Source organism: Carex rostrata, chromosome 28 (assembly GCF_964058835.1).
Source record: "Carex rostrata chromosome 28, lpCarRost1.2, whole genome shotgun sequence".
NCBI classification, from domain to species: Eukaryota; Viridiplantae; Streptophyta; class Magnoliopsida; order Poales; family Cyperaceae; genus Carex; species Carex rostrata.
The window spans coordinates 2,161,460-2,188,645 of NC_135945.1; the positions used below are offsets into that span (position 1 = coordinate 2,161,460).

The 27,186-nt window shown below is 31.2% G+C and overlaps 4 protein-coding genes across 5 annotated transcripts; 3 read left to right on the forward strand and 1 right to left on the reverse strand.

Moving 5' to 3' along the window:
- The first annotated feature begins 91 nt into the window (after positions 1 to 91).
- LOC144545841 (disease resistance RPP13-like protein 4) lies at positions 92 to 5,941 on the forward strand. 2 transcript variants are annotated; one of them, XM_078294409.1, is made up of 4 exons: positions 92 to 315; positions 461 to 503; positions 2,195 to 2,391; positions 3,838 to 5,941. In XM_078294409.1, exon 4 carries the CDS (start codon positions 3,856 to 3,858, stop codon positions 5,698 to 5,700), a length of 1,845 nt encoding a protein of 614 aa, XP_078150535.1. In that variant the 5' UTR covers positions 92 to 315; positions 461 to 503; positions 2,195 to 2,391; positions 3,838 to 3,855; the 3' UTR covers positions 5,701 to 5,941. The 2 variants fall into 2 exon arrangements, with proteins under 2 accessions (XP_078150535.1, XP_078150534.1); XM_078294408.1 differs by having other exon boundaries at positions 92 to 503.
- A 5,328-nt stretch (positions 5,942 to 11,269) lies between these two features.
- On the forward strand, positions 11,270 to 14,482 carry LOC144545417 (putative F-box protein At1g58310). Its single transcript, XM_078293988.1, has 3 exons — positions 11,270 to 12,237; positions 12,907 to 13,080; positions 14,257 to 14,482. Exons 1-3 carry the CDS (start codon positions 11,338 to 11,340, stop codon positions 14,284 to 14,286), a joined length of 1,104 nt encoding a protein of 367 aa, XP_078150114.1. The 5' UTR covers positions 11,270 to 11,337; the 3' UTR covers positions 14,287 to 14,482.
- A 2,921-nt stretch (positions 14,483 to 17,403) lies between these two features.
- LOC144545990 (26S proteasome regulatory subunit) lies at positions 17,404 to 20,019 on the reverse strand. Its single transcript, XM_078294539.1, has 5 exons — positions 19,751 to 20,019; positions 19,538 to 19,598; positions 19,316 to 19,417; positions 18,527 to 18,821; positions 17,404 to 17,653 (listed from the first exon to the last, which is right to left on the reverse strand). Exons 1-5 carry the CDS (start codon positions 19,889 to 19,891, stop codon positions 17,632 to 17,634), a joined length of 621 nt encoding a protein of 206 aa, XP_078150665.1. The 5' UTR covers positions 19,892 to 20,019; the 3' UTR covers positions 17,404 to 17,631.
- A 974-nt stretch (positions 20,020 to 20,993) lies between these two features.
- On the forward strand, positions 20,994 to 22,118 carry LOC144545762 (cytochrome c oxidase copper chaperone 1-like). Its single transcript, XM_078294306.1, has 2 exons — positions 20,994 to 21,043; positions 21,652 to 22,118. The coding sequence occupies exon 2, from the start codon at positions 21,664 to 21,666 to the stop codon at positions 21,922 to 21,924; it is 261 nt and encodes an 86-aa protein (XP_078150432.1). The 5' UTR covers positions 20,994 to 21,043; positions 21,652 to 21,663; the 3' UTR covers positions 21,925 to 22,118.
- The last annotated feature ends 5,068 nt before the right edge of the window (positions 22,119 to 27,186 follow it).

The window sequence follows — 27,186 nt, forward strand, 5'->3', positions numbered from 1 at the left end:
ATTAAATAATTTTAAATTGTGAACCATTATCTGAACCTAGGTATCTCCATGACTCTCTCACCGTCTCTCATTCTTTTTTCTTCCTCCCATTTCTTCTTGTCTTCCTTCCGATCGCCTCTACCCTTTCTTTCTCTGTCACCTTTTCTCTCTCAAAACTCCGATTGCCTTCTCTGGCTTTTAGTTCTAGGTTAATTTCCTTGCTCCATCTCTCCCAAGAAAAATCTAGGGTTTTCTTGAAGAGCCGCATTCTATATGGCGATGCAAGCAAGAATGGATGTCGAGAGAATTATTTTGTTCATCTCAGCTGTTAATCGAGTAGGATCTCCTTGATTTTTTATTTATTATTATTTCATCACGGTTTGTTGTCTTTTTTATTTACTATAATTTTACGTTTGGTTTGAACTTGACATCTCACCTTGTCTTTTCTTTAAATCATGGTCATTATTGTTGCGGAGGGAAGGATGGAAAAATTGCTTGGCTGTGATTGCTTCTCTTCATTTGAGGTTTGCCTCATATTATTTGACTTTGAAGCTTGGTTTTTATTGAAAGGAAAAACACAAAATTTATCTTTTTTAGACGGGATTTATTATGTTCTTGATTTGTGACTTTGTGTTTTTTTTTGCTCATGTGAACTTTTATGCGAGACGTTCATTGGCTGGTTAATAGGCTAAATTGCTTTAAATAAAATATATATATATGCTTCACTTTGAACCGAACAAATCAAACTAACAGACATAAAACTTCGATTCGGTTTGGTTCTATTTTTGGAACCGAAATAAAATTTTGGTTTGTCTATTTCGGTTTCAACCGAATCGAACTAATGAACACCCGTAGCGTCAGCCATCTGCTAGCTAGTATTTCAATTTTACCATGAAACCTTGTCTTCGTACATGGACAATCAGTAATTTATCATGATTCAGTGTTTTATATTATATGAAAAATTACGTGTAATTAGCCAAGCATTATCCTTCCTCTATGGTCGATTAAAGGCTCAGAATTTAGTATAAAGGCTCAGAATTTATTTTTATACTGCGATGATTTAAGATATTTAATATACTACAAGAATTGAACAATATTCGCGAAGGTAAAAAGTGACTATCCGCAAGGGTATACCGACGGTATCCCTAACAGATAATATCGCAAATACTGTCTCATTCTTGTCAAATTTGATCATCAATTTATCTAAAAAGAATGAATACTTCTAGTATATATCCAATTTATATTGTGCGTCCAAAAATCTTATCGTAAATATATTTGACACATATTTATACAAATTTTGAAATTTAATTATAAATGTGTTCTCAATTACCTAATTATTTAGATAGGCCGTGTTTAAAATAATTAATTTGGGATGATTTGAAAGATATTTATACTCCCTTCAAACAGTTCAAAAAGTTTAAAGGTGAAGTTTTAATGTCTTTATGATGAATGACCGATAATATTTTAAACTCAAATTTTATAGATGCCATAAGATCTAAAAAATTGAGAATATATCTACATTTTTAATTTTTTAATTAAAATTATATTTATAATAATGTTGCACATATTATAAAAGTGAGTATATATTAGAATTATGGTAAAATAATTTATAATTTTTTTCTATAAAATGAGTGTGAATTAAAGTGGAGGGTTCAAATGTTTCATGTTTTTCATGTTTAATTGTGCTTCACATTTTATATTTTCGAGTCGAGCTGTTCAACTGCTTGGAGACAATATTTTATATTTTCTGAAATTTAATTATTTCTTATTTTTTTAGATAGGTACAAAATTATTGTTTGTAGACTATTCAAAAATAATAATTTGTAGCTATCTAAATAGTAGTAAAATAAAATATCTAAAAGAATATTTTATTTAATATTAATATCAAATTTAGCTAAAAATTGTGAGGCTATAAGCATTTGAAACTTCATCATTAAAGTGTTCAACTCTAAATCCGGAACATTTCGCAATTAAAAATTGCTTGAAATATTTTATTGTCGTTCAAGGAGATAAAAATAGTAGTATTTGCTTCTTCGTCGCTGATGATTCTTTTTCTTGATCCAAGGTCTCTCTTTGTTTTTTCTTTTTCTTTTTCTTTGAAAATGGAAGCATGATATCTCTCTCTCCCTGTGACTCCCTCCCTCTCTCCTTTCACTCTCACTTCTAGATTGATAGAAATAATTGTTCACTTAGTTTTTACACCAATGAATTACAGTATTGGATGTTGGCGATCAACGCAGTCGAGCATTTTCTATTTAAACTTGCCATCGCTGAATTTTAGCACGAATGTTTGTGCTTAGTGTTAACGGAGAAATATACAATCCGAACAACAAAGGAAAAAAAAAATCGGGGAATGGTGGAGCAGCGACTTGAATTTTTTTAAAAAGGAGAGGCGAACTTATCTTTTACAAGGTAAATAATTATCTTATGTCTTTTCCACGTTTTATTATAATATTTTCTCTTTTGAAGCATATATAAAATTTGATAGTTACTTCTATTGCTATAAGTATGGTATCATATTCCATTACTATGGCTGCTTTTTTTTTTCATTTTCGTCTCACCAAAGGAGGTATCATATTCCCCAACTTTCTTTATTGCCCTCACAATTTCTCGCAGTGTCCCCAACTTCCTTTATTGTCCTCACAATTCTTTTTTAAAGGTTAGTGGGTTTAGTGCCCAACGAACAAATATATTCTCCTTTATTACACTGTCCCCAATTTCATTTATTGCGCTAATTGATTGTTGATTGTGACTTTTACAACAACTACAACTCTACAACCACCCAATAGCTTCAAAAGAAAGAAAAATGTCCCTGCAGTTTTTTTATTAAAGTTGACGGGTTTTGGTTAGGGATGTCAACGGGTATAGTAAGAGACAGGTGGAACCATTACAAATTGTACATACCTATACTCTATATTTACCCGTATCTTATCCTTATCCATTATAGTTGTCGGATAACAAAATGGTAGTAGGTAAATAACGATTAATACTATAATATAATAATAATTTTAGTATTTTTCAAAATAAAATATTAAAACACATACATTCATTTCACACATGTATATTACTTCATTGAAAAAAAATTATGATTATGCTAACCGCAATTAAACCAATTAAAGTACTTTTTTCAATGCTTATTAATGATTTTAGTATTTTTTTATTTATTATTTTATATATAAACTGTACCTGTACCCTTACCCATTTAGAAAACGAAAACAAATCTTTACCTGTAACCGTACCTGATAAGTTTACAAAAAAAATCTTATCCGTATCCATCTTATCAAATACAATATAGGTGGAGTAAACGGTTGAAAGAATGCATTTGACACTCCTAAGTTTGGTGCTCAACCAACGAATATATTAAGAAAGAAAAAAAGTACAGCGCCCCTATCTTTTCTCTACTGAAAGGCCGTAGGCTTTCATTAAATAAATAGTACAGAGCAAAAAAAAAACCTATAAAACAACCCATTTGACATCCCTATCTCAAGTCGGCCTGTGAAAAAGGCTGGTTAAAGGCCCTGGATTAATTTCATTTAGAAATTACATTCAATTATACTGAAATTCAAATTCATGTTAATTGTAATTCTTACAACTATAGAATTTTATAAATAAATAAAAAATTAGCATTTTAATCTTTGACGAAAATTTTCATCTAAATTGAGAAGAACTGTAAATTTGACATATGTTAATGTTTACTATCTAAAATATTATTCATTAAAACATTGCAACACATACTGAATAAAAGTGTAGATTTTGACAAAACATTATAATTTCAGCATTTTCTTGTTATGTATATATGTTATAATATGTTCGTCCTCTAACCTCAATTAATTAACATATATAATTGTTGTTTCTTAGGATCGACAAACCATTCCAATGAGTAACCATCAAAAGAAAGTCAAGCTAAAGGCCAGTATTGCAGAGTTTGTTGGACCACTGCTGCAACGCCTTAAACAGGCCAAGGAGCAAGTTCTAGAAGACTCGGAGATGGAGATAATTATCGACCAAATTAGCGCAGATGTTGTAAAGGCAAAAGGTATTTTTGATAGTATAGAAAATTGGGACAGGGAGGTAACTGGTTACTTTGGAGAAATAGAAAGGCAAATTGATTACTGGACTGAACGTAACAATAAAACGATTGAATCGAATGAAACTACAAGGACCAACCTAATAAATGTTCATAATCAGCTATCGGGGATTCTCATGGAGAATTATTGGAACACTAAAAAGGCATCTGATATGCCTCAGAAAGCCCCAATATTTGATGTAGGGGAACCGTCTAATAGAAGTTTTGAAGAGGATGAAGTCTCCATGGTTCTAGAATGTTTGGAGTCGTTAGGCCTCCAGGCGATGGGTTGCCTATATAGCCTTGGCATTTTTCCAGAAAATGCAAAACTAAAGAAGAGATTATTGATTTACTGGTGGATTGGACTAGGGCTTGTTGTACCTTTTTGGGCTGGTACAAGTAGAACAATTGAGAAAGGTGAAAAGTTCTTTTCTTATCTGGTGCACAAGGGTGTCCTCATACCAGAACATATCATAGAGAATAATCAAGTAATCTACTGCTGGACAATCCAACCTACAATTCATAAGCAATTGATCTCTGCCTGTAGAAGGAAACACCTCTTTAGTTCTGAGAAAAGGGAAGAGGGCACTTGGCACTTATATAAAAATGATGCATTCAATATGAAAGCACTACTAAATCGAAACCAGAGGTACCTCAATTCCAAGCACATTAGCAGCATGCAAGACATGCGGCTGGTTATACTTGGTAGTTGGCGTTATACAGAAGCAGAGGTTCATAACGGGGTTGAGAAAACTGAGTGTGAAGAAACAAAGTTAAAAGACCACATCGAAGTCGATGAAACCGATTTCTTAAAGAAGATGGGAGAAAAGGTGACCTACCTTAGCTTGCAAGGTATTTCGAGGATAGAAGAGCTTCATGAATCAATTGGGAAACTGAAAAACCTGATGATACTAGACCTTAAGGCTTGCCATAATTTAGAAAAATTATCACAAAAATCAAGGTCCACAATAATACCAAAACTAATAAAATGGGCATTACCTCGACAAAGGTGGTTCAAAAAGCTGATGGTTTTAGATGTTTCAGAGTGCTACCTGTTAGATAATATGCCAAAATGGGTATGTGATCTCTCTAATTTAGAGGTGTTAAAGGGTTTTGTGGTTAGCAATGTGGGAAGCAAAATCCAGTCCTGCCAACTAAGCGATCTCTCAAAACTGAATAAGCTTAGAAAGCTCAGTATTAGAATTGCCAGCGATTATTTGCTTCCTGCAGATTTTAGTAGCTTAAAACATTTGGATAGATTGTTGGTGTTGACTATTATATGGGGAGGAAATAAGTCCAATTCTGCCATACCAACCTTCTCTTTCCCAAAGAATCTGGAAAAATTGGATATTAGGTGTTATCCTTACACTGAGGCATCAAATCTGCTAAACCCTGCAGAACTGAAAAACTTAAAGAGATTATATATTAGAGGTGGGAAGCTTACTAATTTTACAAACGATGAAAACTGGAAAGTGGAGACATTGCGTCTTAGGTTCTTGACAAATTTGGAAACCGATTGGATTGACCTCAAACGCTTATTTAAGAATTTGAAGTATGTGGAATATGTGGAATGTCCCATGCTCCAAAACTTCCCTGAGGGTAGGTGTTGTTTGAAAGGGGATGAAATTAGACTTTTCATAGCGGGAATGCAGTGAGATATCGCATTACTCATAAGGCATTATGAAGAGGAGACATGATGGATTATTGCCTACATGAATGGATGCTAGCTAGATTATAATGAAAAATAAGGGTCCAACAAATGTATGGAACTATGGATATTGTTGCTTGGTTATTTAAGGTGTACTATTTGTTTCAATAATTTCAAACATATATTTGGATTGTATTGTAATATTTTTCTTTTTCTCAACTGATTTCAGCATTCACATATAATTTCATAATTTTGTTAAGACTACTTGTACCATTCATTTGTTAATTAGTACTTTCTATGTACAATAACGGCTAGTTATAATTTTTGAATTATAACGGCTAGTTTAGGGAGTAGTGTATTGTAATTAATAAGTTAGGAGATAGAGATTAGTATGTAGTTAGTAGTTGGTAGCTGTAATTAATAGTAACGGCTAGTTTTAAAATTTCTTCTATAAATAAAGATACATGTAAAAGCTCAAAATAAGAATGCAATAATAAAATTGTTTTTCTTGCATCTCTTCGCTCTTACAAAAATTAACATCCTAATCTACTTTAGTACAAATTTATTAGGTGAGATTGTAACTTTACAACGCCTATATATTAAAATTCAGTTCTTCAATTATCTCCTTCCTGTTCTGGTAGTATTTTATTCGTAGTTCACTTAAGCTTTTGCCCCATTAAAAACAAATTATATATTCACATATAACAAAAAAATAAATAATAAAACAGAGAAATAATATTTTTAACAAGTATAAAGAAAAGGTAACACAAAATTTGTACCAAAAATAAATAAATAAATACTGGACTAAAGCGCTGAACTTTGGTTGGTGTGTGAGACAGACCCAGTTATTAGTTAAGTCGACCAGTCCTCAACAAAATGTTGGATGTCTTCGGTAAATATGAAAAAAAATAGACAATAAATATCGATTTGATTGGGTGATTATTTTTTAATTAATGAGAGGTCTTTTGACAAGAATATTATTATAATTAAGTTCACTAAATACTAGGAACAAAGACTCAGTAACATGAAACATTATTCTGTCTTATTCTTATTATAAGAAAGTTTCACTTGTCGTATTACCAGTTTTTTTTTTAATATTATTCTGAATTTATCAGATAGACGAAAATAATTTTTAAATTTCATGTACTATATATAAATATAATCGTTTTTAAAATTCAAATAATCAATCTGAACCGTTCAAAGATGATATCCCTTTCAAAATATACTTGCAGACTAAATTTTATATATTCTTTACAGAGCAAAGCTAGGGTCAGGGGCGGAGCTAGGATTTTCATTAGGAGGGGGCAAAAAAAATATTGAATCGGGTTTAAATAGCTTATCGAATTTAAACCCATTAACTAGTTGGGTACTCGATAAAAAAAACAATGCTTTGACTTATATTTTCCAATGCTCTGATTTGTCATTTCTAATGTTTTAACTTAAAATTCTAATTACGAATCTTAATTCAAGAAATTTATTTTGATTTTAACACTAAATTTAACCTGAATTACAAATCAAACACTCAGACGGGAGCAAAAAAATTTCCAGGGGGGGGGGCAAAGTCGATCGGTATCGATAAATCACCCTGGTCTCTGCTGGGTCCGCCCCTGGCTAGATATGCTCACAATGAGGTTTTGGTGAGCACAATTCCAAAAGTATATTGAATCGGCTTCAAACGACAAATTCAAACCATTGAAATTCATGTACTTCATGAGTGATGCATATACATACAAAATTTTGAAAGTTTCAAATTTATTTGCTACAAGATAAAGTGGTCAAAGAAATGATGAAAAATGAATATATAAAACAACTTATAAAATAGAGCAAAGCTATGGTGTGATGTGCTCACCAAGAGATTTTGGTAAGCACAACTCCAAAAGTATATCGAATCGGCTTCAAATAACAAATCCAAACTGTTAAAATCCATGTACTTCATAAGTGATGCATGTACATACAAAATTTTAAAAGTTTCAAATTTATTTGCTACAAGGTAAAGCAGTCAAATAAATGATGAAAAATGAATATATAAAACAACTTATAATATAGAGCAAAGCTAGGGTGTGATGTGCTCACCCAGAGGTTTTGGTGAGAACTCCAAAAGTATATCGAATCGGCTTCAAACGACGAATTCAAACCGTTTAAATCGATATACTTCATGAGTGATGCATGTACATACAAACTTTTGAAAGTTTCAAATTTATTTGCTACAAGGTAAAATGGTCAAAGAAATGATGAAAAATGAATATATAAAACAACTTTAACTTATAAAAGGTTCATTTAATTTTTTTTACCACTTGACCTTGTATCAAATGAATTCGAAAATTTTAAAATTTTATATGTACATGCATCACTCATGAAGTACATGGATTTCAACGGTTTAAATTTGTCATTTGAAGCCGATCTGATATACTTTTGAAATTGTGCTCACCAAACTCTCTTGATGAGCACTACTGTTTGAACCTATAAAAATGATTTATAATTTTATTTAAATCAAACTAATTAAAAGTTTAGGCCGAGGTTAGAAAACAATTTTATCTCTGGACTAAATTAGAATGCAAGAACTTTCCATATAAGCTATTTTTCACTCCTTTTTGCACTTTAAAAAAGAAACTTTTTGTATTTCGCTCGTGTAGTGTATTTATACTGCTCAGAGTAGTATACTTTTTCAATTAGCTAGAATGTATTGTAAATAAACTTCTTTTAATATATATCGTTGTCGACAAATTGTTGACAACCTTCAAAAAAGTAGTATACTTTTATTCACACAATATATGTTTTGTAAACCCTAAAATTTATATATCTTTTGCAACCCAAAAAAATTAGACCCCCCTTCACATAAAAAAAAGCAGGCGATGACTCTCTCTCTCTTTGTTTCCTCTCGCAACCCACCTTCATAAAACAACCTTTCAAATTAAGTTCATATCCTACTAGATACAGCACACACAAAAGTAATGAAAAAAAGATGAGTTTGACAAGCTTGTTCGATCTCAAATTCAAGGTCCAACTCAGTTGGTATCGGCCACTATTTTATTAGTAAGCCTATTTCTTTCCTTTAGTACTAATTTTACATACTTTTTATTTTAGGTGTAAATCTCCTCTTTTATTGAAAAAAATGTGATTCCATTAGATAGATGTGTATTAATTTATAACAATTAAATTTTCTTTGTGATTAGTACAATTTATAGTCACAGTTAATCAGGATTTAAGAGATATTGGTATTATAACTATGTGGACTTCCGGGCTACAACCTAAAAGCTTGGCAAGTCTTGTAGATCTCTTCGTGAGCTTTTCTGAGTTGAGTCATAATAAGAAATTCGGAGTTAAAAATTTCCATTTGCTTTGTTGAATCTTCCCCAGCCTCCAGCTTAATTTATTTTAATTATAATAAATTAGTTGTCAACAAATCACTTTTCAACAAATTAATATGTGATCTAAAATTATAAATTCATTTATCTCTATTTATTTTATGAGCATACTCGATCTGACTAAAATTCAACATGTACTTGCGTTTCTCTTTTGATTTACATAATAAATATATTACAACATGTAATATGGTTTTTATTAATAATAATATTATAAAATCGTATAATTTTAATAATTCACTTTTCAATTTAAAAATAATATAAATTTAATTTAATTTATTTGTGAATTTATAGAAAATATATTAGGACCGAAAAAGTGAAATAAGAGGACCGGTTTGGTTCATATTAGCTGTATAAAAAAAAAGCGCATATTTATAATTGGTGTGAAATTTACAAATTGTAATTTTTAATGCTATTAATAAAAAAAGATCGGCGGAAGGATGCCATTGACACCTACTGAATCCGTAAAAGGTGCCATCCCACCGCTCACTCAGTCACCATTACGTTAACAATAAAATATATATCGACTCACTTGAGATTGAGACAAATTAAGCAAGATCTCCTCTCGCTTGGTGTTATCAATTAGAGGTGAAATTTGGCACCGCTGTTCGGATTCTATCAAATTGTGGTTAGTCTCCTTGTGCTATTCGTCAAGCTTAATTATTTCATTTTTATTTGAATCGGATCAAGAAAATCGGGTTTGTTTCTTCGATCCTTATCAATTTATTTGTTTGCTCAACTGTGAAAATGAGACAACTCAGTTTTGATCCTTATCAATTTGTCTCCTTTGATAAGAAATTTTGCATGCACAAATCAAAATAATGATGTTGAACGTATTGGTTTTACTAACGCTAGTTAATCTCTGGTAGTTGCGACTGCTTGTTTTTATCTTAATCGAAATCCTTAAATTAAGTTCAATTTTGAAGAGAACAGGAAATATTTAAATTCCAAAACCCTAGTGTAACTCTCAAAATCAGGTGGAAAATCTTGTTTTAGGCACAATTGTGTCTCCATGGAGAAGCAGTTGTGAGGCACTTGTCTTGAACTGTGCTAATTTAGAGTAGTACTATGGCTAAATTAGAGTAGTGCTAAACAAATCGGTGGGTTGTAGAGAACTAATTTGGGAAGCAGAGCCATATATTGCATGTCAGTAACGGTGTAACCAGATTTTGAAATGAACGTTGTGACAATTGACTCGGTCAAATTTCCTGAAGAGGGAATTGAAAGGAGGATCGGGCCCGTTAACTCTTGCGGAAAAATATGGAAAGGGAGAGACTGACAGATCGGGTCATGAATGTCAGATTTAAATGGAGCCACTGTAGACACGTGACGTGGAGCCAGCCAACTCGGAAGCAACAGACAGAAGTAAAAGTGCTGCCGTGCTGGCATGCTGGATGTACCATTAAGGGCCCATCATGTCAGATCGTTTGACCCGGAACCAATTTTGTTTGAGGCAACTGCCTGTGATTAAGGAAATATGGGAGGTGTAAGGAGCAAAAATATCTCCTTAATTGAGAACTGTTATTACTTTTATTCTTCATTCTGTAGTTAACTTTTCCCTTATTGGATCTAATTAGTAACTAGCAGCACTGTGTTAATTGTTTGATCAAATCAAGAAACTCTTTCTTTCCTAGTATTTATTTTTGTCTCTGTCAAACGTACTCGAAATTTTGGTAGAAGTTTCAATGAAATTCAAAAAAATATCAAATAGGTGTTATAATCCAATGCTGTTTGTAATGTTGCATTTTTAGTCAGATTTTTTTCATCCCAATTGTACTAGTTTTCTAAGTAAAGAAGTTTTATTTTATCAAAAAGAAAATAGAGAGGAAGATGGCCTAGGTAGTTTACTGTTTGAAGCCTCTATAGCCAATTATAAATATAAGTACGGTTATATTATGAAACACACTTCTGTGACCTCTCACCTTAAAACCTCACTGACCTCTTTTTATTTTTACTTTCTTTTTCCTAGAAGAAAACCCAAGAGATGCATGTGGTGATCTAATACCAAATGAAGGAAACTTTAAAATACTTTAACTAAAAGGAACATGTAAAATGCACAATAACCATCAGAAATATATAGAATAAAGTTATTGAAACAAATAACATGGATAGAAGCAGGTAGTCATGGGATAACCCATGATATTTGTATTTTAAATACTGTAATGCACTCAATGACATTGGAATTGCCTCTTTTTCTTTGTGCTTTCGCATGGCTTATGCACTTACATTTCTTTCTTTTTTTCTTTTTGTTTGTGCATTATTTTATATAACTCAAGTGCAACATGGCTCCGCACGAGGACAGAATAAGCAACCTACCGGATACTGTGCTTCACCAAATACTCTCCCTCTTGGACTCCCAAGAGGCTGTTTGGACATGTGTGCTTTCTAAACGATGGGTCAACTTGTGGCCTTTTATTCACTCCTTGGATCTCAGCCTGCCGGACTTCAAGAAAATCAATACACAGAGCCCCAATTTTGAAAGGAGTTTCATGAGATTTGTCGACATCTTGCTTTCCAAACGGGAGCCTTCATTACATCTGCATGCTTTTCGTCTCTTCTGCGAGGAAGATAATTTCACTGTTAACCACCAGAAGATCAAGGCTTGGATCCTCTATGCTGTTAGGCACAATGCCAAGGTGATAGAGGTATCTGCATGCCTATTCAGAAAGCTCCCAAAAGACATATTCACTTGCGCATCTCTCCAGGAATTGATTCTGGACATATCTGGCCTTGGTAAAGGCCTTGGTAAAGGCCTTGGTAAAGGAGTAATTGCTGGGGGAGTTAATCTTCCCCGACTCAAGAAATTGCACCTCTGTGGAATAATGTCATGGAACCGTAATATTTTAAGAAGACTCCTATCAGGCTGCCCTGTTTTAGAAGATCTAAACTTGAATGTGTGCAGCATTGATATGCGTGTTATTTCCTCTCCACAGCTCAAGTACTTGACCATTTTCTCGGGGCTGGATAAAGCGAGGATCGAGGCAATCAGAGCTCCAAATCTCATATCGCTTTGCTTAGAATTAAGCGGAGATGTGCTTTGTGCGGCAAACTTTGATGAGATGCCATTTCTGGTGGATGCGAGTATTATTGTGCATGACGGCACAGGCTTTGATGAAAATTGCAATATCCTTACTTCCTTTCCAAATGTGAAAAATCTCAAGCTACGCGGGAGTGTCATGAAGGTATGAGTTTCATTGATGTTGACCATTTGAGTTTAGTTGTGTTACAACTTGAGAAATGGTTCTGTTTCCTTGGCCAAGTAAGGAAATCGTTTGAATTCTGGAAAAATCCCAAGTGTCTGATTAAATGCTTGTTTTTGTTGGAAATTATAATCGGATTGTGAAATTGAAAGAGGAGTTTATATAAATTGATTTCTTTTATTTAATGGAGTATACAAGATTACAAGGCTATGATATATTATCTCACTATTACTCACGCCTCACTATATATTTCTCTGATTCTATGATTCACTCATATATGATTAGCTCTATTTATAGTAGTATATGTCGGTAGAAGAATCTTCTACAAATTTCATTTATTTCTACCGACATAAGCAAAGTGTTTTGACCTCTAGATAATACCGGATACATTAATCTTTTACCGATGTTTCTTGAACAATCCACAAAGAACTATTTGGGCCTTGGGCCCTCGGTACTGTTCCAATAGTTTTGTATGCACACAAGTATTTGATGGTACATTGTACCAAATGTTCACAGTTTTTTCTTATGAATACTTCGTATCTGACGAGTTGGTGTCCAATCTGTTGTACCATTTTTTGAGAAAACTTTGACAACTATTAGATCTTTCTGGGTTTTTTATTATAGCTGAGCTTGTTTCTTCTGTACGTGCAGGACTTGCTCAGTGTAGAATTACCAAAATGTCCTACTTTCTCAAACCTGACGGATTTGCACATTAGCGAACAGTGTATGTGTTTCAGTTCTAATCTGGTGTCTGGCATGTTGTACAATTCACCAAATCTGGAGAATCTTCGTCTATACAGAAACAGAAGATATTTGTGTTATCAGGTACTCCACCAAACTATAGTGAGTTGATATTTCTGTGAACCTTAAATAAAGAAAAGTGCCCTAATATTAAATTGCTTTTGAATGTCATAAAATTTAAAAAATATTATAGAATGTTTTGGCTGTGTTGAGAAGAAGATCAGAAGAACCTTTTTTTTGGGTAAAAGTTGGACTAACTTGGACAAAGTTAGTTGTTAACTAACTGTGAAATACTAGAGTTACTAGCTCCTTAATTCTCTGTCCTAGATTCGGGCACTACAACCTCTGATCTTAAAAGATATTAAATTGCTTTTGAAAATTACCCTAGATTACAGATGATTTACAAATATAAAGGAAACTTTTTGGGATGGTATGTGTGTCATTTGGGTCATGCATTCTTTTATGCTGATGGCATGGCATTGTGACAGCTGTGCAGAATGCATCTCATAAATTCTAAAAGTTTTGTTAGTAGTATCTTTGGCCATGTGTGGCACAATAAATTCATATGTTAAGGAATCAGCCTGCTTTCCAATAAAAATTTCATCTCGGCAAATGGATTTTTTCCTTCTGGGGACTTGGCACAATCAGAGACTGTAGATTTTTTATATGATAAACTGTGATGCAAGATATCCCATCCACAATTTATATCACCTCCGCACAAGCCCCGCTTCTGATAAACCCTAGAAGTTTAATGTTTTGTATCCTTAAAGCCAAATTGCGGCGCAAGAAGTTTACATATTATGACTGGCACACCCGACCCCCGGTCTCTTTCTCTATCTCTCTCTCTCCCATCCCGAACTAAAAGAAAGAAATAGCATGAAGAAAACGCCTTTGATGCTTAGCCAGTTTGCTAATTGCTAATATGTTGGTACCGGCCACTGTTTTTCAGTAAGCTGTTGCTTATAGTAACGATAATTGCTAATTTGTTGGTACTGGCCACTGTTTTTCAGTAAGCTGTTGCTTATAAAAGAATCCAGGATGTAGCATTGAAAAAATAAGTTGAAAGTAAACGATTTTCTATAAGTAATCCTTGCACAAGACTTCCTTGATAAGAATTTATAAGTAATCCTTGCACAAGACTTCCTTGATAAGAAGTTTGCATTTAGATGTATCTACATTCATTTATTTTACTAATTCATCATGCTTATTCTTGAAAATTATAATTATTGAATTTTTCCTTTCTTTTTATTGGATCAACAGTGTCAAGGTGATGATATGGATGATGTTTAAAGAAGCTCCATTGTTCATGGCTTTAACAGCAGTGAGTTTTTGGTTATATCCTTAAACGTCCCACTAATTTATATTTTTGCTCTCTTTTTTTCCCTTTTGTTGAGATAGAACTTGTAATCTATTACTAAATCGGTCAAAAAGATTTAGTCAAAAAGAATAAAGCAAAAGGTATTTTTTACAATTGATAAAGATTCGCTCCGGAGATCAAAGGGAATAAATGGGGAAAAGGTGGAGCGAGAGAGTCAGTTTGGGTGGGTTGAAAGAGAAGAGAATATATAACACACTTGCCAGCCGCTGTTAAGTCTTCAAAATAAAGAAAAAAAAAAAGGGAAGAAGAAGAAAAGAAGATATGGTTTACTAAATTGACATTAAATAAGATATCACTTTATGAATGATTGCACTTTATTTTGGCACTGGTTAACTTTTTTTCTTTTCTTTTTTCTATCTGTAACAGGTTTAGTGCTTGATTCTTGCCTAATAAATATGATAAAGATGATGGGCTCCTTGACATGTTAGATGTTATGTAATAAGACATAATTAGTTATCTTGCTTTATGAGTAGTGTACTAAGCCATAATAGACTTTATTAGTTATCTGGCTTTATGATTAGTGTACTATGTAAGTTTGTATGTAATTTGGCATTATTAGTTATCTGGCTTTATGATTAGTGTACTATGTAAGTTGGTATGTAATTTGGCAAAGTTTGTGACTGCTAGTTGGAAATTTGCTCATATCAAACTTATGCTGAAAGTAAGCTTGATCTAGAATAAGCCACATATAACTTTTGTGGGTACAGAGGTTCTTTTTGTGCTGAAAGTAAAAATGATTGATATAATATACACTAATCCTACATAACAATTGACCAAAAGAGATTGTTATAATTGTACATGACTCTTTCCACTGGATATATGACCCAAATATTATTGCTTTAATTATTTATTCATATTGTAAAATGTTAAAGATAAACTTTGGTTCTTTGGTGTGATAGTATTACGGCTATAGTCTATTTATATGTTTCTTTAATTAAATTTTTATTTTGTGTTTGATACATAAACCAACAAGTCAACCATTTCATCCTACTAACAAGTGGATTAAGAATTTGAATTGCTCAATTGCAAGTTTGAAGCTCTTTGATCAAGTAATTATAATATTTTACTCAAAAAATGATGTGCATTATCTATTTGAAATTATTATTTTTTAAATATGTGATTTTACAATAACATAAAGGTTTTGAACCAAAATTGTTTTTCAATATTGCATAATTATGACTTTTGATTAAGCTATAACAAATGTTTTCATTTATCTTTGAAAATAATACAAGTATCATTAATAAGCCATAAATAGAACAATTTATCTCATTAATTTCACTGGAAAATGTGGAGCCATAGTTAATTTTTCTTGTGTTAATGAAATGGCAATTTTTATTACGTAATTTATGAAATAACAAAATCTACTAGTACAATATTTATTTCAAATCTCCATTCGATTTAATTTATATAATATATAATATTATAATAAAAGAATTGTTTTCGACAAAAGTAAAACCATAACTCTTGCATGTTAATTTAATCCAAAAAAAATTTCTATACAATAATATCAAAATATTTCTGAATTAAATTAAATTTAGTTATCTTGAATTTTTTTAAAAAATTTACTTTTTTTTACTTATTAAGAAAAGAAAAAACTAATATGATTTATATATCGGTCAGTTTTCTCCATCACCTTATTTTTGTTTTGAGAAATTATTACCTTAATAGGTTATTTTTGTTTGTAATTTGTATATTGGACTTTGCGTCTTAACTACTATGTCAGTATAACTCGAGTGGAATACAATAATTACTCGTCACAAAACAAAACCACTTAATACATCATCCTTTCACTAATCTGGGGTGAAACTAATCAGCTCCACACTGTATCTCCATCTGAATCCCTCTTATCCTCACCGATCTATTCTTTTATATTTCATAATGTTTACATTTTTCATGATTGATCATTCCATCTGCGTTGATTGAATACCTAGTGTCATTCCAAATTTATGAATGAGAGGAGAAAACAATTTTCAATTTAATTTTTAATTTAATTTAATTAATTTGTATTATCTTTATGATGTAATGAACACATTAGACCACTTACAATTATTATATCTACACTTAAGGGTGATTATTTGACATAAATAAGTTGGTAGTTGTATTGTTGGAATAATAGATAATTACTTACCTATCTGATAATGTAAAAGCATAATTTGAAATCTAATTAGATAGTATTTATATATGGATAACCGTAAATATAATTATTTATAAAGAATAAAATTGGTGCTATCAATCTTTGTTCTTTATAAATACTTTATAAAGAATAAAACTGGTGCTATCAATCTTTGTAAACTGGTGCTATAAATACTTTATAAATATAATTATTTATAAATCTAATTTGTAATTTTCAATCTTTGTTCTTTATATGGATAACCATTTTTGGAACTATTGTTGAGGATTATCAAAGTTCAAATCAATTGAAAATTACAATTCCAATTCCTAATTTGCTAGAAATTTAGAAGGAACATTGTATTTAGTCTTCAATAAATCATATTATAAAACCTTAGGCTATTTATTATAAGAATTAAAATAATGGTAAATACTAAAATTTTCTTTATAAACTTTTTATACTTTCTATTTACTACATTCGAAATTTGTATTATCATTTCAAAATTCAAAACCACTACATTTTGCAAAAATATCCGAAAATTTGATATATCGCATTCCCAAAAAAACCTACAGAAGCATATTTAATTTTAGTTCAGAACGTAAACAAGTTATCTTTTGCATTTGCTTAAATTCAAATTTCAAATCGCTCAAGTCAAAAAGTTCATGCTTTTCAATTTTCGGATTCATATTGTTTGATACATCCAAAACTCGATATTTCCTTGTAGCTTCCAAAAATCCAAATTTTGAAATATTTCCACAAAAAAAAATTTAATAATTACATTCAACTGAACTTTACAAATAAAAATCATCCGAAGGAAAGTAGTCCCACAGCCATGGCACTTGATAAATTTTAAACAATAAAAATAATGGCAAAAACATGAGGTTTGAAAACGCCCATTTCAAATGCTCAATTTGTAATATTTTCTATTTTAATAAAAGCATGGAGTTGATTCCAAAACCAAATGTTAGAACAATTCCAAAGGGATAAAACATGTTTACCAGCAAAATCTAGGAGTAATAAAACTCGAGATGCTACAACCTAGGGAAAAAAAAAAAAAAGAGTTAAGAGAAGCAAATGCTTGACAAAAGATGTATATGACGAGAGATTTATCAAACACTGGAGTAAATGCACCTCCACTGGGTTTTCGTCATAGAAAACGGAAATGGCAGCTGCATTAATTAAAAAAGAAGCATATCAGTAAAAATTTAAAAAATTGCCTAATATGGATTCAATTTAGGCTCAAGAAGCCGAGAAAATTAAAGTGAAAAGTTCTCCAACAAGTCATTCAATTAGTAGAAGCACCAAAAATGGTGCGCATACTATTTGCTGGTATTTTCAGACAACACTTAAAACTCCCTTCGTAGTTGAATCCGAATAAAATAAAATACCAAAAAGGCATAAACAGGAACTGTTGATGCAAGATTAGTGTGGTTCCTGACCCACCTTAACTATTCCATTTGATACAAAAGGAGTTAAACCAGCCCATACCAGTACATAACAGGACCAGTAATTAGAAACTGACATGGTAGAAAAAAAAAATAGTATTCTAATTTCAGATAAAACAAAAGCAATTCGTACCAGGGTTTAAATGGACTAATTTAGCCAAACATTAGGAACAGAGTTCACAGAAAAAAGAGAAGAGTGAGGCTATGGTACTATGCATAGCACACTTTGGTCTGTACTATGGATGTATATCTCCATTTTCAAAGTCCGGACAGTAGATCCCTACCGCTCAACACGATCTTCGCATGAAAATGTGATTGGATGCCAAATTTAACATTTGTTACAATTTTTTTACTAATTTTTTTGATGGTCCAGATTCTTTAGATCAAGATTCTACCTATCTACAAAAATAGTAAACATATTCTGAAAAATGTAAAATTCGATCTACAAGTACATTTTTCATTTGGAGATCATGTTGAAATAGTTCAGATTGACTGTTTGAACTTCAAAAACAGAGATATTAATCAATAGTATGGAAAAATCTGCGCTACATATAGTACAATAGACTAACTCATAAAATTACTAATATAAAAAAATACCCGAGTAGACCACGGCCACGCCACGGGCGAGGTGTCACTGTCAGATTCAAAAGTGCGCCACGGCGATTCACAACCACAGAAACGGGACAACCCTGATTTGACTGTGCCTCTGACATGAACCTCTCCTGCAGCCTCTCTCCTATCTCAACATTTCCGAATTTTACAATTTCATCTCCCAGCTGAAACCCATCCTCTGCTGCTGGCGAGTCCTCCGCAATTTCATCGATCATTGCAAATGGAATCCTGACAACTGGGTCCACCTCCATTGGATGGTTCTCAGATGATGCTGATGTACCTGCCAGAAGCAGTAGTAAGGGTTAACTTAATTATCAGATTACTTTGAAAGGTACCTCGCTCTTCATACTTGTTCATAAGCTATACGCTTGTCTATATGTCAGAAGTAGAGAAATAGACCGCTTCCTCTCAGAAAGTGACAAATTTGAAGACTGACAACGTATTTTTTTAATTTTGTTAATAAAGGATAAAATGGGTATTTTATAAGTCTGAAATGAGTTTTAATAGAAAATACAATAAAATGGGTAATTTTGTGAGTTTTTCAATTTTATAAGGGTAATATGATATTATGAAGTTTATAGGGGGAAATACATAATTTTGATTTATTTTTTAGCCATACACAACAAATTCCTTCTTATTTAAAAGAGGAAAGAAGAAATTGCAAGACAATCCGATTAATGTATGAATCCTTCTAAGCAAAAACACATCTGCAGTTTTAAATAATTTTTTAAGTTGTAAGATGCAGTTTTAAACAATTTAAAGGTTCACGCATACCTTGGTTCTTTGTATTGGCATTTTGGGGCAATTTTGCCGAGTGCAATATTTCTATGTTTTTCTGAATTCTGTCGGTTATATCCTTGTGATCATTGCGAAGCTCTGCAATGAAAGCAAGTTATTGTAATTAAAGTGCTCAAATTTCCTTCAAATCTGGAACAGACCCATGAAGCTCTGAACTAATAAAATAGCATAATCACAATAAATAAATGGCTAAATTACCAGTCAGTCGCTTGCGCTGTGTTCGAACAGTGTTGACATCTATATCTGACCTAGGAAAACCCTAAAAAATAAATGGGGGTGGTTAACCAATTACAATATATAGCCACTAAATTTCAAGTAATCACAATCACTTAACCTACAAAGAATCAAAATTTCACTTCTCACAGCCACTAGGTTTTCAAAATGGAAGAAAGATCAGGGTTTTACTTTTACCTCGGAATCAGTGAGATTTCCAGAGAGGCCAGGGCCACCGGGACCGGTGAGGGTCTCGATCAAGGCGTTCATCTCCGCCTCCGTGGCTGCTCTTTGATCCATCAAGGATTTTGTTTCCGATTTCAGATTCGTCGCCACCATTGTCGCAGTGAGAGAAATAGCAAGAGAGTGTTTTTTGTTTTCTCAAGAAAGTTGTGAAAGTGCCGGAATTCGGGTATATGTTTTAACAGAGCTGCTTTTGCTTTGTGCAGCGCAAAGACTATAGAGTCAAAACAACATTGCATATGGTTCTTGCGCAGCAGGAGGTTAACACTGCTCTGTTAAAAAAATTAACCTTGGATTTACTTTCTCTGGTCTAACTCAAATTTTTATTTTAGATCTGGACCGTTCGATTTATATCGGCACGAATATTAAAATATCCTGGGCATTACAGGAACGGACCGGATTGACCTGTATTTTTATCGTACGGTCAAGAGCTAAACCCAAAATTTGAGTTAACTGAGAGGTTTGGAGTCAAAGTGGCGGTGGAAGTTGTAATTAGAACGGAGCAATCGACTTGGGTATCGGGTGCGGTTTGAAGAGAGGTTGAACCCACTAACCGTTAGAAACTGCTGGAAAATTGAGAATGCTGATCAACATTTTGACTAAATTGTATCAGAGAATGTGAGAGTGCTTTACGGCAGATTCCATGAATCGGATTTTAATAGGTTTTAGTTAGAATCATAAACATAATTTTATTAAAAAAATTATAAACAAAAGGAATCTACATGCGAATTATAATTTATTGTTGTAACGGATTCGAATTATATTTGAATCAAAAGTGAATATAATATAATGATTTTATATTATAAAGAAATTATAAATAATTGTTTTAATTAAGTTAATTTAAATGACTAATTATTATTTAATGCTTTAAATTTATGTGATATATATAATTATATATAACATAAACTAGAATAATATTACTTATCAAATCCTTAAACATATTTCAGATTCGGATCAAATAAGATATCGAATGCATTTTGAGATTTATTATACCTGAGTTCATTCATTCATTCAAAGTCCGATCGAATAATCGGATTATGGATATTCGTTGACAAATCGGATTACGAAGAGAGAGAAGTCCGATCGAATAAAACGGATTAAACCCAATAAAAGTAGGACCCGATCCGAACAGAGTGCTATCGTTCTATTCTCTCCATTTCTCTCCTCTACGCAAGCGGCGATCAAAGAGGAACTCTCTCCGTATCTTTCCATTTCTTGTTACGCAAGCTTGACCAGACCATTCTTTCTGTACAGTAAGTTCCTCTCTCTCTCGCTCTCTCCTTCCTTGCGTATAGTTAAGGAGTAAACCCTAGGCATGAAGGTTTTTCTATCTGCTTATCTTCCTAATTGCTTATCTCTTCACTAATTTTGTGTTTGGTATAACATTTTTAAAGGATGAATTTATTATTATTTTAATCTGTAACTTGTATTCAGCTTGATTTATGCTTCTTCTATTAACCCAACAATACCCCCAAACTGGATAATTAAATAGAACCAAAATGGGGCTTATCTTTTAGAGCTCAACCAGACTAATTTTTGGATAATAGTATACCAATCCTGTACCATTCATTCTGGTATCTGTGTTGTCCTGTTACAATAGACTTAATTGGTACTGTGTCCATGAATATTGCTCTGGTACATAACTGTTGTACCAGTTTGGTACTGTACTGGTAAGGTCTAAGTTGGTTTTTACTGATACTCTGATATTTGCCTTTCCTAATCTGTTCATCCCTTTCCATAAATTCAGAATACTGGTACAATGGGCTTGGTACTGTACCAGTCAGGTCTAAGTTGTTTTTTACTGATACTCTGATTTTTGCCTTTCCTAATCTGTTCATCCCTTTCCATAATTTCAGAATACTGGTACAATGGACTTTGGAACAAGCAAGTTGGCTGAGAACAAGCAAGTCGGGTTGCATTTAAACTCACAACTTGCTGCAAATGGAAATTCAACTGCCAGTGTATCTGCACCTGTATCTGATGTAAAACCAAAGAAGAAGATCTGCTGTGCATGCCCAGACACGAAACGGCTGAGAGATGAGTGTATAGTGGAGCACGGTGAGGATGCTTGCACGAAATGGATCGAGGCCCACAAGCAGTGCCTTCGTGCAGAAGGGTTTAATGTTTAGAAATATTTTTTCTCTGAATAAGATTTGATTCTCTCAAGATTTGATTCTCTCTGTTTTTGCATCCTTAGTTTATACAGAGAGTTTATAGAACTAGGCCGATGAGTATTTTACAATAAATTTGATGACCTGAAACTTTTTGCCGAGAAATGTTTATTTAACTCGTATAAATTTTGACGACCTAAATTTTCTCTGAATATTTTTGTTTTTGAGGTGTATATATGAAGAAGGAATGCTTGTAGTCAGTGCAGTACTGGTACCAGCATTGGTCCAGTAGTGTCTCTCTTTCCCTGAATCCTGTTTCTAATCCATTTAAACCCTAGTACCAATGATGTTTTGTATCAGTTACTAATTACTGGTCTACTAAAGTACTGGTATGGGTTGATTTTGTATCAAGTGGAATATTTAAGGTGGGTCAGGAACCGCACTAATCTCGCATCAACAATTCCTGTTTTATGTCTTTTTGGAATTTTATTTAATTAGGATTCAACTGGAAAGGGAGTTTTAAGTGTTGTCTGAAAACACCAGCAAATAGTATGCACTATTTTACATCAATTCAACTAAACCGACTTTTTGAAATAATAAACAAGTGTGTGTCAGTACAGTAGGAATTTGTATCCTCTGCATTAACTCAAAAGGGAATCTTTTGAGTTAATGAAAATTTTAAGATTCGTGCATACACCTACCTATTGTACTGACACACTTGTTTATTATTTCAATGCATACTTGTCTATTTTAGTTAAGACATAACTATTGGAAGTCGTAACGTAGTTTTGACTAAGTCAAAATACATTTAAATAGTTGTTAACAGTTAGCTATTTTGATCTTTCAAAATTCAAACTTGTTTTTCAAATTTTGTAAAATACACACTGTATTTGCACCAATGCACATTTGGCTATTGTATCAATGAATACTTAATTATTCAATATTTTTTTTAAATATTGATAAAAAAAACAATTAATTGCTTAAAAGATAAGGGTTACGTATAATATTCCTTCTAAAGTATAATTGATTTGTACTTTGATCATCTTCAATAATGATTCCAATAATAGAAAAAGATCAAAGATTAATGGTACATACAAGTTTGTTTCTTTATAAAAACAACTATATTTACGGTGGTCTATATTAAATAATATTTACTAATATTTTAGATATGCTTAAACATTGATAATTAGTAATCTATTACACAAGCAACACTACTACCAATAACTTATTGATATCAAATAATTCCTTTAGTATAGACGTATAAATATAATAATTGTAGTACAAATTAAAAAAAAAAAAAAAACACTAGTACAATTTAAAAATTTGCAAATTGTTTTCTTCTCCTGTTCATAAATTTGGCATGACAGTATTAGTTGTTCAATCAACGCAGATAGAATGATCATTCATGAAAAATGTAAACATTATGAAAATAAAAACATATATCTACCACAAATGTTAAGTGGTTCCGTAAAATTGGTGAAAAAATTAATGACATTAAGGGCGGCGTGTTCGGATTTTACTGTTCACGTGGGAAAAAAAAAATTCACTCAGACTGAATTTTTTTTCCCACGAGAACAGTAAAATTTAGTTCAAAAATTTTGCAATCACATTCATATTCCTATTCCTATTCCTATTCCCGTCTATCTGCCGAACACGCCCTAAGTGGATTCTTTTGGATCATGACTATGAAGTTCCACTCAAGTTATGGTAAAAAAAAATATGGTTAACCACAAAGTTGAAATATACATATCAAAAACAAAAATATATTATTAAAATAATAATTTATTTTTTAAAAAAAATAGAAAGAAATAAGGTGATGGAGAAAACTGATTGTTACGCTATAATAGTTTTTTGTTTTTTATTATAGTTAGATTTATAACTTTTATTACTTGGAAAAATTAATGCTCTTCTAGACTGATTTTGATTCTAATGATAACTATCCATGTATGAATACTTTTGCTGTGATTCTCCAATAAAAAAAATATTATATTGAGTTTTCATTATTTATGTTATGTTTTCTTAAATTATTATTTTTATTTTATTTGCTTCCCTTTTATTTGCATTAATTTCCTATTTTAATTTAAAATTTGTATTATATATATATCAGTTTCACATTTTTATTATTTTTACAATTTCATAAATCTTACACCTAGAGGCCTACTTTTTTCATTGTTTTTTTTATTTTTGAAAATCTAAACCAACAATTCTTGTATTTACTACCAGCATGTGATTTTCGTTAGTTGTTTTGAATTTATTTAATTGCTTTTGTACATGTTCGCATAAAGTAACGATAATTGGAGAAATATATATATATATATTGCATAATCACCTAAAAGCTAGAAAATTTTATTTCGAAATTATGATTTTTATAAAAATAAAAAAAAACAAGACTAGTTTTTTAGTAAATGTAAAATGAATTAAATATTTATAAGCATGTTTCATTTTAAATTAAAAAAATTAATAGTATTAAATGAGGACACACTTGGTATAATGAAAAAATATATTCTCTTTGCTCTAAATGTTGTAAACTGAGCGTTCAAAATTAATCTATTAAGATAATATTTTCTTTAAAAAAAAAAAATAAGGTGATGGAGAAAACTGACCTATACAAATTTATATTAGCCTTTTTCAATTATGTTGAATAAGTAAAAATAAATTGTTAATTATTATAAAGATCTAATATAATAAAATTGATTATCATTCGGTACAAATTATTTGATATTATTATAGGAACCCTTTTTTGAATTAAACAAGTAGGCATGATTTTACTTTTACAAAAAAAAAAAGTTCTTTAATTATCATGTTATTAGATAAATTCTATTTAAAGAAAATATCCGACTATTCAATTAATTTTTTTATTTCATTAGCACAACTCCATATTAAATGGGATCAATTATTTTATTTTTGATCAATTCATGCTGCTTGTACAGTTTTTTTTCTAAAATAAATTAAAACAATTGTAGTAGCTAAATTAAATGTCACAATTATGCATGATTGAATAAAGATATTTTCGGCCCAATTTTTTTTATCTTATTACAAAATCTTATTTTATTTTTTTTAATCTCAAATAGATAATGCATATCTTTTTAGTTGATTAATTTTTTTTAACTACTTATGAGTTGATCATCACTATTTTAAACTTGAAATTGAACAACTCAAATTCTAAATTCACTTGTTAGGATGAAAAGGTTGACTCATTGGTTTATCAATCAAATACAAAATAAATAATCTATAGCAGTAAATTAATTACAAAATAAATAATCACATAGAATAAGGAATTTTTTTTATAAACCATAATTAATTAAATTAATTTTAGCAAAACAGCATAATTACTTTTTTTTTACAAAATCCATAAGGACCGAATCCCTAATTCGGTCTCCACATTTTACTTTTTTTCTGGACTGAATTGGGAATTCGGTCTCCCTTTATTTTGAAACAGGAGGCTGTCCCTGGAAGAAACAGGGCCGAAACATAATCACAGAAATACAAGGTGTTAGTGAAAAGCCGAAACATGGCCGAAATAGGGGCCGAAACAGAGGAAAATGTGGAGACCGGATTGGGGATTCGGTCCTTATGGTTTTTGTTAAAAAAAAAAGGTATAAATCATGCTGCTTTGCTAAAATTAATTTAATTAATTATGGTTTATAAAAAAAATTCTAGAATAAGTAAATTAAATAATTATAGCCGCCGTAATACAAACACAACAAATTAAATTTATAAGAATAAATAATTAATTAAGGCAATAATATTCGGGTCATATGTTATATATTTATAAGAGAAGGGATCACTTTACAATGATTATTTAACAAGTTTTTATCAGTGCTTTTAAAAAGGTTAAATAAAAAATTGAACTGGGAAGTTTTGTAATTATATATTGCAAAATGTTTTGGGAATTCTGAGTTATCATTGGTGAACTGTGATGGGGGTAAAGCCTGTGGGGTTAAGCATCTAAAAGTTGTCACTTAGTTTGGATTAAATTAAAATATATTTTGACAGCTGTTTTGATCTTTCAAACTTGTTTCTCAAACTTTGTAAAATATACACTTGATTAGTGCTCAATACACACTTTATTTGCACCAATGCATACTTAGTTACTGTGTCAATGCACACTTAATTATATATTTTTTTTAGAAAAAAAAAAATGACCAAAAACAGTTAGTAGTTTTAAAGATATGAGGACTACGTATAAAATTCCTTCTAAAATTCTAGCAAAATAGAAACTAGCTAGAATTGTTCTAAGTATCAATTGATTTGAACCAATAGCTAATTTATTTGAACTTTCATCATCTTCAACAATGATTCCAATAATAGAAAATAGCACAAGTTTGTTCTTTATAAAACAACTATATTTACCGTTGTCTATATTTAATAATCTTTTCAATTATTTCTTATACATTGGTAAGTAATCTATTACACAAGCAACACAAATACCAAGCGATGATTACATAATAATGATAGTACAAATTAACAAAATTGTAAATTGTTTTCATCTCGCATTCATAAATTTGGCATGACACTAGTTATTCAATCAACGTAGATAGAATGATCAATCATGAAAAATGTAAACATTGTGAAATAAAAAACATATATCTACCACAAATGAAAAAGTGGTTTGTCTGGTGACTACTAGTTAAAGTTGAAACATACAAATTAAAAAAATATAAACTATTAAAATATAAATTTTTCTAAAAAGAATAAAAATGAATAAGGTGATGGAGAAAACTGATTGTTATACAAATCATATTAGTTAGCTTTTCATTAATTTCTTTTTACTCAAAACAATTATTTTAATCCGATTATTTTAAAATCATGCAAAAAAAGTTAAATATAAATAAAATATTAAACAATATATATGTTTTATTAGTCTTAGGTCATGAGTTACAGGGTAAAATGTAAGATTTTTAAGTTTAGTTATTTGGACTTCTTCAACACCGCTCCAGAACGAACACTTTTGATGCTCCTAGACAATGTGAACCGTTTATTTGTACTTTTAACAAACTTTTAACCTTTCAGATAAATAGTTTGACATAGAAAAGTTAAATAAAGAAGATGAAGTAATATGTGTTTTTGTGTTTTCGAGGAGCATCTTTATCCCAAAATTTGTGTTCGATGAATATGTATAACTTTGTGTGTTGTGTTCTTAATTTTTCTTATAATTTTTTTTATTTGATATTGTAAAATTTAAAAATATATTCGAATAATTTATGAATTATCCCTTTATCACGAACTTTTAACTCTGCTGAACCGAACCTGAATTATTCATTTGTCACTATGCTCCTT